The following is a 20475-nucleotide window of genomic DNA, read 5'->3' on the forward strand; positions in this document are numbered from 1 at the left end:
TGGTTGATTTAATTCAAAATATAGCGCTATTTAGTGTCATCCCTGGTTTATTAATTCTCATATACCGAGTTGAGAGATCACAAAGTATGTATATTAATTTTTGAATACATATATGTTAGTGAATAACTTCACCATTTCACTAATGTTTTGACCATTTATTTTCACAAATAATATTTGAAACTTTACAGTATTTACTTGCATTTAATACGCGTTCAGTGTTTATAAAAAAAATCACTTTTGTACATTTGTTTATCTTTTACAGCTATATTTGGCGCTTGTGAATGACGTAATTTGTCGCGCCCCGCCTACCAGAAAACCCAAACAATGTGGCGGAGACCATGGAAAGTGGAAAGCTGATGCTGTCCTCCTCGAATTAATAAAATAAAATGCACGGATATTGCTTGTGAATCCTGCGGTTATCATATATAGGTGTATAACTTAACTAGCGTTGAAAGGGACCAACCCATGGCTACCATAGATTCCCTTATGAGCTTGTGAGTAACAAAATAAGCAGCTAAAAGATTAAACTAACGATAATGGTATTAATTCTTTATATCCAAATCGATGTACAGGTGTGCTTTTAGCGTTGCTCAGCGTGCTGAGAAATATGAAGACATCAGAATGTTGCCTGCTGCCGTTAAAGACAGATTATTGCGAATAATGACGTCTTATGGTACAGTCACCGACTCAAACATCAGCCAGGTAAGAAATAACAATAATAATAATAATAATAATAATAATATATTATACAATCCATATGTGTTCTCATGGGTGTGTGGTTTGTGTTTCAGCTCGTACACACTGGAACTCACACACTGGATCTGCAGAACTGCAAAATTTCAGATTCTGCCCTTAAACAAATCAACAGTTTACATTTGAGGACAATACTGCTCAGGGGATGTGCAGAAATCACATCTGAAGGTTTTTTTTCTTCCTCAAAATATGTTTTAGGGGTTTTGTTTCTAATGTAATTATTAGTAACAGCCAATATTTTTGATCACAAAATAAAATATACACTCACCGGCCACTTTATTAGGTACACCTTACTAGTATTACTAGGTTAGACCCCCGTTTGCCTTCAGAACTTCCTAAGTCTTTTGTGGATTTAAGAAGGGACAGGAAATATTCCTCAGATGTTTTGGTACATACTGACATTATAGCATCAAGCAGTTGCTGTGGATTTGTCGGCTACACATCTATAATGTGAATCCCTGTTTCGCTACATCCTAAAGATGCTCTATTGGATTGAGAACTGGTGACTGTGGAGGCCATTTCATTACAGTGAACTCAATGTCATGTTCAAGAAACCAGTCTGAGATGATTCGCGCTTTATGATATGGTGCGTTATCCTGCTGGAAGTAGCCATCAGAAGATGGGTACACTGTGGTCATAAAGGGATGGACATGATCAGCAACAATACTCAGGTGGGCTGTTTCGTTGACATGAGGCTCAATTGGTACTAATGGGCCCAATGTGTGCCAAAAAATATTCCCCACCTGAACCTGAAGGTTCGACATATTGTGCGTTCAGAGATGCTCTTCTGCATACCTCGGTTGTAACAAGTGGTTATTTGAGTTACTGTTGCCTATCTATCAGCTCGAACCAGTCTGTCCATTCTCCTCTGACATCAACAAGGCATTTGCGCCCCCAGAACTGCCACTCACTGGATATTTTCTCTTTTTCAGACCATTCTCTTTACACCCTAGAAATGATTGTACGTAAAAATCCAAGTAGATCAGCCATTTCTGAAAAACTCAGACCAGCCTGGCTGACACCGACAACCATGCCATATTCAAAGTCACTTAAGTCACTTTTCTTTCCCATTCTTATGCTCTGTTTAAACCGCAGCAGATCATTTTGACCACGTCTACATGCCTAAATGCATTGAGTTGTTGCCATGTGGTTCGCTGATAAGACATTTGCAGAAACGAGCAGTTAGATAGCTATACCTAATAAAGTGGCCGGTGAGTGTATATTGTGTTAACTGATGTCTTACAAAATAAAACACAAATACTAGATTAAAATCTTTACAATACATAAATGCTTTTTATTTTGTAATTTGATTAAATAACTAAAATAAATTAAAGCTACTCTTAACATTTAACAAATACTATAACAGTATATTAATAGTAATAAATAAGACATTTTATGCATGTTCCTTTGTGCTGAACACTGGAACAAACCAATGAATCAGTAATCAATACATTTATCAGTGTAGACATTTCAAAATTGGTATTTATGGTAAAAAATAATCTGTTGTTAAAGAGTTTCTGTTGTTAAAGCTAAAAATAGCAAACAGTTACAATTATTGAATCCATTCAGCTGATCTCTGGGTCTGGTGGGAGCACTTTTAGCTTAGCATAGATCCTTGAATCAGATTAGGCTATTAGCATCTTGCTCAAAAAAAAAAAAAAAAAAAAGAGTTTTGATAATTTTCCTATTTAAAGCTTGACTCTTCTGTAGTTATGTTGGATACTAAGAACTATGGAAAATGAAATTTCTATTTTCTAGGTTGATACGGCTAAGAACTATACTCTCATTCTGACATAATGATCAAGGATCTTTGCTATGTAACGGAACAAAGCTATGTAACATCATTGCATAAGATGCTAATGGTCTAAACCTGTTTTAATGAAGTATGCTAAGCTAAGTTAAAAGTGCTCCTGCCAGTCCCGGAGATTGATTGAATAGAATAAAAATGGTAGAGAGGTTGTAAAATGAGCCTATTTCCAAAAAAGTGGAGTGTTCCTTTAAATTGAATCAATTGTTTTAGCTCAGGTTAAATTATTCAGGACATTTCCCGTAATTCTGTTTCTACCAGGTCTAGAAGCGTTGGCACCCCGCTGCCCTTATCTTCAGGTGGTTGATCTCACGGGCTGCACAGCAGTGACAGATTCAGGGATTCAGGCTCTGGCTCAACACTGCAAAGGTTTAGAAGTCATTTCTCTGCGCGGCTGCTCTGCTCTCAGTGATAAAGCCCTGCTGGAGCTGGGGGGAAACTGCAAGATGCTGCACAGCATTTACTTCTCTGGGACAGAGGTAATTTACACTGTTATCAGTCGTTTCAGATTTTGGAAGGATACATGTAAGATGAGATACAAAAACATCCCAGTGATGGCTATCTGTTTTTTTTGTTTGTTTTTTTGTGAAAAATCTTTACTTTATATATTGTACTAAAATCTGGCTAAATGGTGCCATAGCTCAGTGTTTCTTAACCACGTTCCTGGAGGACCACCAGCTCTGCACATTTTCCGTGTCTATTTAACCAAACACACCTGATTCAGATCATCAGCTCGTTAGCAGAGGACCTGTAATGGGTGTGACAGACAAAGGAGACATCCAAAACATGCAGTGTTGGTAGTCCTCCAGGAACGTGGTTGAGAAACACTGCCATAGTTGATACAGTTAAAAACAAAATGCACCATAGAATGAGTTGAATGACATAAAATTTTGTTAAAAATACACATTATTTTTTTTTTTATAAAATATAGTATATATGATAAGTAAATACAAAGCATTACTAATTTACAAAACAAATTCAGATTAAAACCTAACCCAGGAAGCTACAGTAATTTAAGTAAGGACTATTTCATGATGGGCCACTGAATTATAAGAAAACCTAAGCACATATGATGTGGACATTGTTTTCTAATAATTCACCTGTCTGAAGTCAGTTTTTCAGCTTATTCTATGTTTACCCCACCTAAAGACAGGAATGGAATGACATTATGGTAAGTAACTAAAGGGATAGTTCACCCAAATTGAAAATTCTGTCATCATTTACTGACCATCCTGTAAACATTGACTTCCTTATTATTTTTTTTTCCTGCTATGAATGTTAATAACTTTCAGTATCAAACATTTTTCAAAATACCTACTTTTGTGTTCAATAAAAGTAGATACAAAACACTACTAATTTCTATAATTTACAAGAGTTTGGAACAACTTGATGGTGAGTAAACAGTGAGTACATTTACTTTTTTGGGTGCACTATGCATATGAAAAAAATTCTATTTTTGGGGGGTGAACTAACCTTTTAATAAAAGAATTTTCAGTTTTGGGAGAACCAACCCTTTAAGATGATAATATTATGGTTGTACACATTTGTACTGTAAGTGTTTTTTATTTATTATTCATTATTATACTTTTCCAAATACTTACTACTTTTCATTAACTCTATTTCAAGGTAACCGATCCGGGAGTTATTGGACTTGCAACTGGAGTTTGTTCATGTAGTCTGAAGGTATTTTGTACTGTTTTTTTCATTCTTAAGATCTTAAGCCCCGGTTAGATTACATGAATTTGTCATGATTTCTGCTCAATTTCCTTGACGTAGGGTGTCGTGGGGATTCATAAACGACAAATGGGCATTGTGACACAAGATTCAATCGTTTCTTCTTGTGTAATGTGGCCTAGTTCACGACAACCATGTGTGCACATAGAAAGCACATAGAAGCACATCATTTTTCAGTTATATCCACTGGTGCTGCCATTAATTGAGGTTATTTGGGAACATGTTCAGGTCTGCGAATACATTGTAAAAGCCTGTCCAGCTTATTCAACGTACTTGATTAAATTGGATTGAAATGTTTTTTGTTATTAACAGTGAAAAATATTTTACTTTAATTTTATTTTTTAATTTTAAAATATTTCACTTTAATTCGTGGTTCCATCCTTAAGAGGGAAGAAATCACTTTCCCGAACTCTCGCATTCAATCTGCCCAGTTGGTGGAATGAACTCCCTAACTGCATCAGAACGGCAGAGTCACTTGCTGTCTTCAAGAAACGACTAAAAACTCAACTATTTAGTCTCCACTTTCCTTCCTAATCTGCAACTGCCTCTCTGGCTATACCACTAACTGTACTCTCTCTCGAAAAAAAAAAAAAAAAAAAAACATTGCTAATGCTTAGCTTCTTAGACTTTACACACCTGAAACTTGCCTATAGCACTTATTCACTGTTGCTCTTTTAGTTGTGTAAATTGCTTCCTTGTCCTCATTTGTAAGTCGCTTTGGATAAAAGCGTCTGCTCAATGACTTAATGTAAATGTAATTTTGTTTAGGCTAGATTATTATTTTATTTAACAAACCAGTTTGTGCTTTGGCAGAAAAGCACTTCACCTCTAATGTTATTCGTTATTCTTGTTTATCTAGTAGATAACAAACTGACAAAAATACATTTAAATTAGGATACAAATTATACGAAACAAAACTGGTTTCAAAAGTTATAACATGAATATAAAAAATAATTTTTTTTGTTTGTGCCCATCCACTACTCAACTGTGTGGGTGGACCATTTGTTTCACTTTGTGGAAAATAAGGATTTAATTTATCACATATTTGCAAATTTTTTTTTATATGTCATTATTTTAAAGATTATGTCTTGAGCATCTGATTTTTCCTCTGTGCTGATGTGCTTTCATTTTCTCCATCTCACTCACAGCAAGTCCAGCTAAGGGAGTGTTTAATAAGCAACCCTGGCAGGAAAATATACATTTAGATTTCGAAGAAAATATCTTAATATTAAAAAGGAAATATACCTTTCATCCTATCAATGTCGTAACGAATGTCCTTAAATAATGTAGCCTGGTTGTCAGCAAGCATTAGTGTTTATTGAGATTGAAAAAAGATCTAAAAAAATTGAAATTCAGCTTACTTCCCACCCTGCAAATCGCCATCCAATGCCACTCATGAACGTACACTAGTCAACATCACTACAATACATCACATAAAAATCAACAGAGAGAAACTTTATAGTACAGTTAGTAATTAATATACCAAACTTACTCTAATACAAAAAACAAGTAACCTGACCAAAGTTCTTACAGCAAGAAAACTTTATTGAAGACAGTGAATAGTCCAGTTCCTCAGCATTCATCTTTACCCACCGGTCTTCAAGTAACTTAACTCAAAGTTCTGTCATTGAGACCCCCCCTCCCCATGGAGATTACCCAACTGCTTTGGTTGGGTCACAACTCTTGAGTTGCTGTAGGCCATTTGGTTCACACCTTTTCAGATGCAGATATGTGTTTGCATATGAAACAAGCCAAAACAATCTATCAGTACCAAATGATTACATAGTATAATGATATATAGTGAAAGTGGTCATATTTTTGAATTCACTATTTATTATTATTATTATTATTAACTATAACCAATTGATTAACTATATTTTTATTAACTATTTATTGCTATAGGAGTTACAGATGGTACGATGTCGCAATTTGACTGATCTGGCTGTGACTGCTGTCCTTACCAACTGCGCTAACATCCGAATTTTCAATTTCCATGGATGTCCCTTGATTACAGGTAGTCACGTGTTCCTTGACATCATAATGCAATATGTATAGAGCTGTTCAAAAATGACATTTTTGTCATGTTTTTTCTTTTTAGATAAATCAAGAGAGGCGCTACAAAACCTTATTGGTCCCAACAAAATCCAACAAGTGTCTTGGACTGTGTACTAATGTCCTTTACAGTGATTAACGGAGGTGAAGTACAGCACATTCACTTTAGTGTCATAAATGTATTGCACTTATTGAGTCATATAAACATAATCCAAATGCCAAGTTTTTCTATTTAAATCTTCAGTCTTTGAGGTGAAATGATTAAATCGATGCATTTTACAGCATTACTGCATGTACTGGTGTTTTATTGTAAATGTGAGCTTAATGCATTTAACAGGTTTGATTATGTAAGAATGTGTTTTTTCAGCATTAATATATAATAAATATTTGTATAAAATGACATTCTTTGTTCACGAATGTTTCACGCATCAAGTATTTATTAAACGGAAGTATAGAACTTTTATTAAACGTATGAAATTTAAACCATATATAACTTTAATGCACATTTTAAATAATTTTTGCATAATAATACAGATATATTATGTACTTAAGTAATTACTCTTTAGCGTTTAGCAATATGTTGAACCATAATATTTACAGTGTTTTGCACCAAAATACATGATATTCATAAATATGTTGAAAACATGGTACATTGGTAAAATAAATGTGTGTTCTTAAAATTGTAACAAGAAGTATATTATGTATACTGTGAGAATGTTTTATCAGTAGTGGTGGGCCGTTATCAGTATTGTGTATATAAAAATATTACATCACAGTATTCTACCTCAGAATTTGTTCTCACCTTCACTGTAAAAATGCAGGGTTCCACACAATTCCTTCATGTTGTCCTTGTCCCAACACAATTTTTTTTACAAATTTAAGTGGATTGAACAAACCAATTAAGTTGTCCTTCCAAAAACTCAAGAATTGTGTTGTTTCAGCTTATTATAAGTAATTTTCAAAAGTAATATTTAGAGTGTTGTTCAGTGTGTTTGATTAAAGTCAATAGAGCAGTGGTAGGGAACATATGGCTTGTGAGCAACATGTGGCTCTTTGACCAAAAATCCAGCTGTCTACCTTCAATAATATCTTACGGTTTAATGATTATAACCGTCACTAGAAATCAGTTTCCTATTAAAAATACACCTACAATATCCTTTTTCCCTAATTTCTTCTTACAGCAAAATGATTAAGAACTCAGTTAACAATAAAAGGATGATTCGATCAATGCATGTGTGCGGCGCTGTGGATAAACTTGAATCGCGACACCAAACAAGGGCAAACAACTTATGTTTCTATGGTCACCTTGTGCATGTAAATTCAAACAACATTCATGAGTGGTGATGGCGAAAAGAAAAAAATTCTATAAATTGTCTGTTCTTCATTTAATTCATAGACTTGCTCAACATGTGATGCTTCATATTTGTTTATTTGTTTACATACACACACACACACACAATAAATATTTATATATTTATATATATATATATATATATATATATATATATATATATATATATATATATATATATATATATATATATATATATATATATATATATATATAGAAGTCAGAATTATTATCCCCAGAATTTTTAGCCCATTGTTTTTTTCCCCCAAAATGGTTTTTAAAAAATTAAAAACTGCTTTTATTCTAGCCGAAATAAAACAAATAAGTCTTTCTCCGGAAGAAAAAATATTATCAGACATACTGTTAAAAATTTCCTTGCCCAAGTGCCTTAGTGATGATATACAGCCATATTGCATTGCTACTCACGTGATATTGCATTTATACAATAGTTCGATGGCATAATCGTGTTTATAAAAAAGAAAATTAAACACGGAGAGTCTAAAATCCTTTTGTATGAGGAACTACTTCCTTCCACTATTCATTCACTTCTGTAGCTGACGTCAGAACAGCAGAAATTGTTACTAATTCACCAATGCATTTTAGAGCTACTATTTGAATGATTCTCTAGCGTAATGTCTAAGGTGATGACAAAACAGGTGACTAATGCCATCAGTCTACAGATTTCCCAGTGTTTTTCAGTTGCAATCGGGAGATCAAAATAATTTATTCTGAAAAAGCCAAAGCAAAGCAAACACTACCAAATTACCATGGTATAAATATAGCACTACAACATACATAAGAGAGAGATCGACTTAGTGTCACGTACCTGTTTTGATTTGATCAGCTGTAATATGAAATTTCCGCAGAGTTTTTTCTCCCTTAAGCACTTATTATGCGGTCTCTGTCGCCATGCTGTGGTGGACCGCTAACCCTCTTTTGCCCTGCACAGTATGACAGGCTGATGGCCGCCAAGGCGATGAATCTCAGAAATTATAAATATTTAAAATAGGCACTATCCTTATAAATAAACTGCATAGATGCAATCTAAACAACTACATACTAGACTAAAAAGCCTCAAAAGTACATTATGTTGTCCAACAGCTGCAATATTTATTAAATTGTAATGAGTTTATTGATCTGCTGTCATTCTACGTGGGCGGAGTAATACACAAGGGTGAAGAGGCTGTACGAGTGCTGTTATTGCAGAATATTGCACAGCTATCAGCCAATCAAGAACCGGACAGAACTGTTATACATATGTATGTGTAAAATAATATTAAAAATAATGTTTGTATACGTATTTAGGCTCATCTCGTTTTGAAAATATTGTCGTAAAGACTCCAACTATACCTATTTTTGACCCTCTGTACCTCCTAACAGGGAAAACAAGCAAGAACGCATGATTATATAGCTTTGGAATAAAAAATGTTGTTATAATGGAAGTCAATGTGACAAAATTAGCACCAACATAATAAAATTTGTCCAGAGTGTATTGTTAAGTTTTAGACAATTTTCAGAGCATTTTATGAATATGTCAAAATAAGATGTGACCAAAAATAATTCCATTTGCGCAGAGAAAGTTGTGGTCAAATTAACACTCAAAATCATCCAAGACTGGCAGCAGAAAAGGCTCAAGAAAAACGAATGGTAAGTGCTTAAAATGTAGCCCAAGTCTGGAAGAATCTTTTATTTACATAGATTATGTTTACATACCCATAAATGCATAAGCTGCTAATGATCAGGCTTGCAGTTGTATATCCACACAGCGCTGCTTGTCAGTCCATAATTCTCCTCTTTGACTGAATCGGGCAGCTGAAAGTGGGCCAGCTGATGCAGTGACCTCCTGATGTTGTGGTCTTCAAACTGAGATCTTCCGGGGTCACCAATAAGCACCTGTGTCCCATATGTGTTTGTACACGTCTGGAGCCACTGGTGCAACCTATCAGCCAGAGCTTCATCGTAAAACATGTCTCCCAGAAGAATGAGATCCCAGCACTCAGCCTCTGAGCCAATCAGGTTTTCTGTCACACAGGGTAAGGGCGCCAAGTTGTTCAGTTCACAGTTCATTTTTATGGCAATGGCAGCAACTGCAATTAAAAATATATCTATTTTAATTTAATATTATAAAACTTTGAAACACCCTAAGGAAACGTCTTAAAATGAATCAAAATATATAAACAGTATACTTTATATATATATATATATATATATATATATATATATATATATATATATATATATATATATATATATATATATATATATATATATATATACTACCGACCAAAAGTTGGTGATTTTTAAATTTTAAATTAAAATTAAGTTTTAAAATAAGCTTCTCCTGCTACAGTACAAATTGTGAAATATTGCACTATAAAATAACTGTTTAGTAGTTTATAATTTCATTTAATATTTTATTCCAGTGATTTTAATGGTGAATTTTCTGCTTCATTACTCCAGTCTTCAGTCACATGATCCTTCAGAAATCACTGTAATTTTAATTATTATTGCTATTATTATTAATAATGGTAATAGTAATAACAGCAATAATGACTGGAGCAATTATATATATATATATATATATGTATATATAATAATAATTAATAATTAATTTATTTTTCAAATATTTTTATTTTATAATTATGTTTCTGTTATATTCATCATATTTTATAATTATATATTTATATATATATAAATTATGATTGTATATAATATTAATGTATTTTTATTTTCTCGCTATGGTTTGTTAAACTAAATGATTAAAAAAATACATTTTAAATAATAATAATATTTAATTAAATAATAATATTTATTTTATTTTAAATAATGAATGTCATGGTTGTTATAGTCAAATACAACTAAATCCGTAAAACTAAAATAATACCACTTATTAATGTAATATTGTGTTTTTGTATGCTAGAAAATGTATTAAGTTTATAAGTAGTACATAGTTTATGTGAATTGAATATTATGATGATTAAATCATTCATACAACTGTACATGTTAATATATTTATTACGCATATTCAGAATAGATAATAACTCAATAAATCTTTAAGTGTTTTTATTTGTTTGACATTAAGTTATGTTGTGTCATTTAGTTAGGCCGTTTCAAATAACTTAAAATGAAAATAAAATATAAAACATTTCAATAAATGTTAACATTTATTACATTTCAAAGTATATTAATGATATAAATGCTAGTTAAAAATATATAAATAATTATTTTAAAATATATTTATAAAATCAAGTAAAATATACATCAATAATTAACCAATTTATGTTGTTAATTTACTGGTTACAATGATCAGTTCTGACAGTACATGTGTAAATGCTCATATGAATATGATAATAATTCAGCAGTATGGTATAATATATAATATATACATATAATACATCAGTATAATGGTTTAAAAGGTTGATATAACATTTAATTTTTTTATTAAATATTTATATTATTAAATACATTTCATAAAGTGTAATTAAAAAATAAAAATGTAAAAATCTTAATAGCAAGATTTCTAATATATCTCACAAAATAGTAATGGTTACACATTTTTTACAGATGATACATTTTATAAATCATAATGACGAAAGCTGTGGGATTTGAGAAACAGAAACAAATCTGACTTGGATCAATGTCATTGGCCACTACACAGGAAGCTCCACTGATTTTAGCAGCAATGGCAGATGCTCCACAACCACAGCCCAGATCCAGCACCTTTCTGCCCGCAGACACTTCAGGATTATTCAAGAGATATCTAAGGAAACAGTTCACAAACGTTCAATAATGATTTTACTTCGAAATGTGCATTTTTGTTCAACGTGGAACGTAATTTCAACTGAAAAAAATGAAGAAAGGGTGGGGCATAGAGTAGCCCCTCCCCTTAAAAACAACCAATTTCATTTTAAAGAGTGTGAGAGAGTTTTGAGAGTGGCTGAGCTCAAGCGCCTCAAATGTAAAGTGTATATTTGTATATGGTATTTATTATGTATGGCCATACACCCAAAGCGCTTTTCAAGCATGAGAGGGTCTCCCCACTCCACCTCCAGTGTGCAGCATTCACTTGGATGATGTGATGGCAGCCACAGGACAATGGCGCCAAAGCGCTCACCACACACCAGCTACTGGTGGAGTGGAGAGACAGTGAAAGAGCCAATTTGGTGGATGGGGATGGTTGGGAGGCCATGATAGATAAGTTCTGATGGAGGGAATTTGGTCAGGACTCCTACACTTTACAAGAAGTGCCATGGGATCTTTAATGACCACAGAGAGTCAGGACTTTGGTATAACGTCTCATCAGAATGATGGGTTTCACTGACAGCATAGTGTCCCCTTCACTATACTGGGGCATTAGGACTCCCACAGACAACAGATTGAGTGCCCCCCCTGCTGGCCTCACTAACACCACCTCCAACAGCAACCTAGTTTTCCCATGTGGTCTCCTATCCAGGTACTGACCAGGCTCAGCCCTGCTTATGCCTAGTTCACACTACAGGATTTAAAGCCTGATTTGAGCCTGATTTGGAAGTTAACGAGCTCGTCGACAGATCGGGCTGGGATCAGGAAGAAATCTGCAGGTGCATGGCGCTCGCCAGTCTTTATGTGTGAACTACTGAACAACGCGTCAAAGAGGCTCGCTGAAGCGTCGCCGACACCTCACAGATGAAAATCCAATATCTAGCATGCTAAATATTCCAGAGTAGTCGGCCGACTTGACCCACGTGTGGTTAGATGTAGTGACGAGCTTCAGCCAATGAGTTAGCATATCAGCTTTAGCTGAATGCCTGTGTGCTCAGGAGCCCAACAGAAACGTCTGTGATTGGCCAGAATGGGCATCAATGCACTCGCTTCATTCTGCATTAACACGGACATGAGAGTAGGATATATTAACAGGGGAACTAGCATTTTGTAACTATTACAATTACCATATTGCTCATTCTGACCGTTCTCATATAAAACGTCATATTGTCACATCATATTTACATTCAAAGCTTCTATTGAGATATTAAAATTAAGCTCTGAATATCTGTCATCATATTTAATGACACCATTACCCTAAAAATATTATCTTTTTTTGGTAATACAGTCTATAAATATGTAGTTGAGAGATAAGAGACTAGAACACGCAAAGGTCTGGGGCTCGCTTTCATTTTCACTTTAAAACAGGAGCTATTTCCCTCCATATGCTGTTTTGAAAGATATATCTGAAGTAAATTTATGTTTTTGCTATCAGAAAGTTATGTTTATGTTAGCAGGAAGTTGCTAGGCAAAAAAATGCACGCATATTTAAAGTCACAGCGAAAAGTAGCAGACATTCATGCAGTCATTTTGACCAATATGGTAATTAAAGGTAGAAATGCTCAGTTCTTTACTGTTTTGTAATTTAAAAAAATAACAATGTTAGAAAGAAATACACAGATATTAAGGAAACGTCAGGGTGTTATAGATGTTAGTTTTATTTCAAAGAGTTATTCAATTACAAAAATTTAAAACTCTCTGCGTATTATTCCACTTGAACCTTGCAGATAAGCGATTGATCCGCTGATGCATCAGCTGATTGATGATGTTTTTAAATGCTTCCTTAAAAGCCTGAAACGCTGTCAGTGATGTCATCAGCACACAAGCAGTGTTCAGCTTTTTCTGACGACTCCTCCCTCAACATTTCATTGGCTGTGGTTTGGTAGCTGGACTGAGCTGTTGGGGAACGAGTTGTTGTCAGATCTTGTAGTGTGTCACCCCCCTCTTTTGGATCATTTACTTAGTGTCGCGTAGTGTGAACATTACAGAGATTAAAAGACACAAAATCAAGTGTGAACAGCACAGCGATCTGCCGATGTTTAAAATCCTGTAGTGTGAACTAGGCATTAGCTTCAGTGAGTAACCGGTCTTGGGCTGCAAGGTGACATGGCTGTGGCAAATGAGATTCATCTCAAAGTGTTGAGGAAAATCCTTAGTTTTATTTACATCTACGTATTACTATTTGCATTTATGCATGTAAAGTTGTTGTGTGAGGACAGAACATTACAATAGAATGAATTCAAGTCTGTATTTCCCGTGAGAAACACACTATCTGTTAGAAATGGTTAGAATGCCATGGTTAGAAAATAATGAAAGGGGAGTTTCATCACAGATATGGCACCTGGCAGGAACAGGAGAGAGATAATGGTGGCAGGCAGATGAGAAACACTAAGGAGTAGTTTATGTTTTGATATAGTATCAGAAACTGAGGATTTGCTTCATTAATTTGATGGAGATCAGTGCTGGTCAAGGAAATAATTGCACATTTTAAATGAGAAGTGGGAAAATACTCAAGATAAGAACACAGATGCACAGAGAGCAGGCCCAGCGCCAGGGTGTCACAACTGAGGGGGAATTTAAATCCCATAGGGGGGCACTAGACCTGGTGACTGATTTTGGTCCCTCTTGTTCCTTTAATTTAGGCTATTTATTCACTTATTTATTATTACTTTGGCAGTAATAAACTTTTTTAAAGTAATAATAATATGCACAGTTTCGCTATTACTAATTTTATCAATGAAGGTTATGCAACGATACCATTTAAAACGCAGACGGATCACGGCTTCAGCGCCAAACGAGTGGTTTAAATTATATTTTATTTTCCTTATTTCCATTTTATGTCAAAAAATATAATAGTTTAAAGGTAAACGTAAAATTAAAGATTTATGTTAGGCTATCAATTTATGTTAGGCTATAAGTGGGTTTTTTTGTGAAATTGTCCAGTTGGCATTTGTAAAATTGCCACCATAAACCATTAAGCTGTTAGGCCTACTCATCCTTTTATTTATTTATTTAGCCTATCTTAATAACTTGTTTTCAGGTTACATTTTCATTTTTAGCGCAATGAGCTACAAGTCAAAATAAAATCGATATGGTAACTGTATATTAGCTGTTAGAATAGGCCTATTTTCTGGTGTTTAATTTTGCATAAGCAAATAGCAGTACAGCCTAAATTACATATTTTTTAAAGATTATCATTCAGCCTACCTGCAGCGCATGTGATAGGTTGATCCGCGGCAAATCCACATCACGCACTATAATAGGCCTATCTATTTCATTTATTACTGTAAACTTGACTTCGCATCATCAAAGATTATCTTTAAACTCAAAAGACATTTTTTAAGTGTCCTAACTTGTCTCTGCTAAAATTAATTTAACGGTAAATTTCTTTTGCGTTTCTTCCCATTAGAGCTCAAGAGAGTTGTATCCACTAGTCCAGTTTTCTCCCGTGTGAGTTTAGAGTGCACCCTTGCCACTGCATGCACGTTTATACGGGCACACTCTGACCTGATGCAGGTACCAGAGGCCTCATGTACAAAGACTTGCGTTGAATTCATACTAAAACATTGCGTACGAACAGAGCTGTAAATATGCGTATGCAGTAAAAACATCATATGTATGAAACACTGCGTACGCGGAATCCCACGCATATTCTCTTTGCACATCCAAATTAACATGAAACTGAGCGCACGTGCATGAGCGCAAAACCCCTCCCTACCTATGGTAAATATGGTAATGAATCTACTTTGGCAAAACCAAACGAAAAACCAATGGCAAAAGCAAGCAAAAAGAAAACTTCACAGAATGTGAATTGAAGGTGCTCCTATCGGAGGTAGACCGGAGAGAAACTGTGTTATTTGCAAGTTTGTCCTCCGGAATTAATACCAAAAAAAAAAAAATTTAGTGTGAGAGTTTAGCTGACGCGGTTAACACAGTGGGGTCTGAACATCGAACTGTGAGTGAATTAAAAAAGAAATGGTCCGATGTAAAGGTGTAGGTTAAGAGGAGAACAGCGGCGCACCGTCAAAGTGTGGACCGAACATGTGGGGGAACAGGGGATGCTGAACTAACACCCTTTGAGAAGAGAGTTGCCTCAATTGTGGGGGACACTTTACTGTCTGGAGTAGTATCCGTGTCTGTGGGAGACAGATGTATTAGAGGAACACTTTGTTAGGGCGGTATAGCAGCACCCCTCTGCTCTTATCAAGGCAGCGCCACAGGTATTTAAGCTGCCCAATCGCCCTCTCTACAACTGACCAAGTGCGAGAATGGGCATCATTGTATCTGCGGTCTTGGTCAGTTTGTGGGTTGTTGAGGGGGGTTAACAGCCACGTCTTTATTGGATAACCGCGCTCTCCTGATATGCACTGAAATAATTACACTCAATAAAATAAAATACAATAAAATAAAATTTAGCTGGAATAATATCTTTAAATATATCACTCACCAAAAAGCCACTCATCGCGCACCCTGCCACCTTGGAACCTCATCCCAACCATGCTGTTTGTGAGGATAAATGAATCATGGGTTGACCAAGGCTACCTCAAAGCGCATTTGAGCATCACATATTATTTGCACATTTATTGAATGGAAATGTTTCCCATTCACGTATGCAAATTCGTCTTCAGATGGCACCATTACAGCAAAGTGCGTGCAGTTGATCGATCCGATTACATTGGGAAAACCGGCGATCGCTGCAAACTGCGCTTTAATGTGTTTGGGTGGTCAACTGCATGGCATGGAAACCTTATATACCTGCTAGACATGCGGATGATCCCATCCCATACATCTGGCATTGCACGGCTCAAAGAGGACTGACTTAACCCCGACCGGTCTGCCAGTTCCCTTTGGAAAGAACTAGTTGCCAGGATACTTTGTTGGTCCGATACTTTGTAGTGTGCAATTTAACATAATTGCCTCTAGGAGTCGCCAAAGGAAATAAAACAAGCACACACAAGAAATACACATATGCCAGACATGAAGTTGACGTGGACCAACGCACATTCTCACGTTAATTTCATTGTTCGTAAATCCAAACGTGAGTGTGAAATCTGGCGTACGCAAAGTTTTTATGCGTACGCAGCATTGATACATGAGGCCCCAGATCTCTGGACTATTGTTTTAGTTTCACAATTGTAAATATAAAATATCTAAATGTGTGTTCTAAAAGTTGTAATGATGGAGTGTTAGTAATTAATGACAGAATTAATTTTCAAATTCCCCCGTAGCGCCGGGCCTGACATAGAGGAAACATGAATGAATGCTGGGTCCAGAATGCTTGGGCAGACTTTCTCTAGCTGCTGTTTTTGCTGTAGCAATTACACTCGACCCTGACACTTTATGTTTGACCTGAAAAAATAACCTAGACAATTCAAACTATTTTCCATGACACAAAAGGGGGCGGGACAAGTCAGATAGTAGAGAGCATTTGATTGGTCAGAAGATTTGATCAGATATAAGATGACATCAAAACAATCTAAAACTGTGAAGGTTAATTCTTTCACCAATTTGGAGCCTGGCACACTAGCTTATAGGTATCCTTAAGACTAACATGCTGATGCTAAAAGCAATTTATTTTGATTTTATGGGCACTTTAAAGCCATGTAAATGTTTGAAATTAAAGTATATAAAAAAAACCATACTTCAATGATAATAAGTAAAAAAAAAATCACTTAAAATCACTCCATATCTCTATAAAACATTTCTGACTGTGCATCACACATGTGAGTGGGCTTGACAAACCACCTGTAGAAATGCTCTTCTCTCTATAAGCACCAGACAGTTTACCTAAACTCCATCTTACATGGACTCAATAAGAAAAACGATGTTTACTTGTGAATGTACCACAAATCATACTTGTTTTCTTCAACCTTAAACACCTCCCTTGCACAATATCTTACACAAAATTATGTCTTATGCAAAAGTACTTATATGGTAAGTCTTGGGTTATATGTATAGTTTAAGTATTTAAAGTACATCATACCTGCCAACATTCGGATCATAAAATCCGGGAGATTTTATCTAGGGGTGCGCACAAAGTGAAGAACGGGTTAGTGGGGGTGGGGTTGGAAGGTGCGCGTGAACTGTGGAGCTGGTAAGAAGATGGTTGCGCGTTGGGTTCGGTGCGCATGGAGACTGAATCAAAAAGCTGAGGACCGGAAGGGGGGAGGGGGAGTTCCGGGAGTTTTCTGGGAGACAGAACAATACGGGAGATGAGACAGGACACTCCCGCGAAAAACGGGAGTGTTGGCAGGTATGAAGTACATGTATAGTTAGTGGTTAGTGTAGTTAGATTACCACTCCAGTATGTTAGTCATGTATTGGTTTGAAATCGCTCTTATGTCCAGTATTGTGTTTAGATTTATGATTATGTTCATTGATAAAGCACAGTGGTCCTGCGAGACACAACATTTTCAAACAACTGTCCACACATGACAATAAAGCTCAAGTTGAAGTTGAACTTGTCTTTGTTTCTAGGGTCTTGCATGGAAAAAGGAAATTTGGGCTATATCACAATTGATGAACAATTTTGGTAAATCTTCATATTGTAGTGAATTGTGATAATTTAATCTCCAATGATCATTTACAGAATTCAATAAAGTTATTAAGGCTATTTTGATATCCTGCTAGGAATAATTCATCTATTTGGTGTTGTATTCTAATATTGCACCAGAAACGAGATCATTCTGTATTGAAAGTATTAAAGTAAATAGAAACAGTTTACAAATATGTTTATTAGACATGTATTGTCCAACACATTACTTAATAATAATACTTTCCATGTCAACTGAGGAGGAAATACACTGCTTGTTTAAACAATTTATTAAAAATGAGTTGAAACTAAGGCTGGGCAATTAATCGAAAAATAATTGAAGCCGACATTGAGAGCCAATAATCTATCAAAATTTTAGAGGTCAGTCATTTCAATTACTTTCCATACTGCGTGCAAGAAATGTACTGTTATATTATAATGCTATAAAATAAAATATTCACAGGATATACAAGTTATTTTAGTTAGAAGAGATGCTGCTTATTTTCTACTTTTTATATGAAAAACATTAAAAATATTTTAAGATATTTATTTTCACTTTTTTATAAGGAAAAGTGACTGTTTGTTTTAGACAATGTGTGTTTTAATTTCAGTTGTTCAACATTAATGTTCAAAAAATAATCATAGATAGTAGACAGTGTGTTTCCTTCAATTACTTTAAAATCAAGTAATGCACTCTTCATTGAAAGCATCGATGCTAACTATTTTCAATGAAAAGGCGCTAAGCTCTGTCGGAAAAGTCACTAAAAGTTGCTACATTACATCATACGTTAATTTGAATATTGCTGACGTCATCACGTTCTACGGTTTCTGTTTGTTTAACAGCCTATGGTTATTAAAGGGGTATTTATATTTGCACTATGCTTTATTTATACATGTCAATTTAACTAAATTTATTGCTGTTTGAATACAACATATCAGTATAGATGTGTAGTGAATTTGCAGTGATCTCCCAGACGTAATATACTCATACAAGTTTCGAAACTGTCACTAAAATATCTGTGATTGTGAACAAAAAAAGAATAAATGGTCAAATTAAATTGTTAAAATAAATGAGAGGCAGATCAGTTTGACTGTACAATGATAATACATCACACTGCCGGTGCAAAATCAGAGGACTGATCTGCTCTAAGGCTGCAGGTGGGAAAGACTGCTGTATACGAGGACTGACTGGGACTGACTTAGTTGTAAACAACACAATTCTTAGGTTTTTTGGGGGGGACAACTTAATTGTTTTATGTTCGATCCACTTAAATTTGTAAAAACGTGTTGTATTGAGACAGTAGGCTAGCGTTTAAATTCTTAAATGACATCTATCCATCATCTAGAAACTTTTTACAAGAAGAATTAAATTGGGAATACAATGGGCTATATGTATGCACACAGACTTGTCATTTTTAGCCAGGCAGCCCAAGGGCTTCCGGTAAACTGTCTTTCCATTACAAAATTGTCACGTTTAAGATCTGATTTTTAAAAAAATGAGCAATCTTCACTGCCCGTTAGATATACGATATGACGTGGGTCTCAGATCAGACAAAAAGCACCGCATTAAATTCCCCCCGCAATGTCTTTAAAATAATATTTTATTTTACCCCAGTATTTTCAATGAAATTTCTGCTCTAGCTGGTTGCTACAGACGGCGCTAGTGGTTACACGGTGTTTCATCTCGTTTTACACTTGAACAACTAAATGTTTAAGTCTATTTAACTGAATATATTGGAATTACATTACAACATCGATGCTGCAAAAACGACCTTGTGCAATTGAAAATGGTCACATTCCACTTTCACTGGAAGTTTAACGTTGCCTTTAAAACTCTAGCTGTGCATAGAGCCCATTCATGCTGCTTTTGTGAGAATAATATAGAAACGGTTGAACATTTTTTTACTGTGAAGTTGTAAAAGAATTTTGGATGGAATTTCAAAACTGCAGTCCAAACGAATTCAAATACACCTTTTGACTGTGGTCTCAATCCAAGTTTGCATGTCAGAGGACAAAGACATCCTAAATAATTGAATTACTTTATGCAAACACTTTAATCATAAATGATAATATGAAAATGTTAAAGCCTTCTTTAACGGATGGAGGAATAACCTTAAATTATTTGTAAAGTCTCTGCATTTCATCAACAGAAATAGCGGGAAACATTAACATGCCTTGGACTCATTTTTGCAACTAGAATAAGAGCCTCGTTTCTCTCTTTATTCTTCCTTTGCTCCTATACACGCATTTCTGTATCAACAGTGACACTGTATGTGTCTAGTTGTTGAAATAAGCCGTAATGGTTTGTACTTGAATTTGTCTTCAGAAAAAAACGTCTGTTGTGATTACGCGCTCTCTAGCGGTGAAAATTACATACGGACACTTTTTGTTAAAACACTTATTCACTTCATGTAAAAAATTTTTTTACTACTCCTAAGTATTTTT

General features: G+C 35.0%; 2 protein-coding genes across 2 annotated transcripts in view; one reads left to right on the forward strand and one right to left on the reverse strand.

The window, feature by feature from the left end:
* The first annotated feature begins 316 nt into the window (after positions 1 to 316).
* Positions 317 to 6692, forward strand: amn1 (antagonist of mitotic exit network 1 homolog (S. cerevisiae)). Its single transcript, XM_056451868.1, has 7 exons — positions 317 to 494; positions 573 to 702; positions 792 to 921; positions 2822 to 3039; positions 4187 to 4243; positions 6197 to 6308; positions 6393 to 6692. The coding sequence occupies exons 1-7, from the start codon at positions 466 to 468 to the stop codon at positions 6464 to 6466; spliced, it is 750 nt and encodes a 249-aa protein (XP_056307843.1). The 5' UTR covers positions 317 to 465; the 3' UTR covers positions 6467 to 6692.
* A 2660-nt stretch (positions 6693 to 9352) lies between these two features.
* Positions 9353 to 20475, reverse strand: part of etfbkmt (electron transfer flavoprotein subunit beta lysine methyltransferase) — a 12307-nt gene continuing 1184 nt past the window's right edge. The window contains exons 2-3 of the mRNA XM_056452185.1: positions 11327 to 11457; positions 9353 to 9784 (exon numbers count right to left, since the gene is read on the reverse strand). Coding sequence (XP_056308160.1) covers positions 9429 to 9784; positions 11327 to 11457 — 487 coding nt within the window. The 3' untranslated portion in view covers positions 9353 to 9428. The remainder of the gene's footprint in view (positions 9785 to 11326; positions 11458 to 20475) is intronic.

Source organism: Danio aesculapii, chromosome 25, assembly GCF_903798145.1.
Source record: "Danio aesculapii chromosome 25, fDanAes4.1, whole genome shotgun sequence".
NCBI lineage: Eukaryota > Metazoa > Chordata > Actinopteri > Cypriniformes > Danionidae > Danio > Danio aesculapii.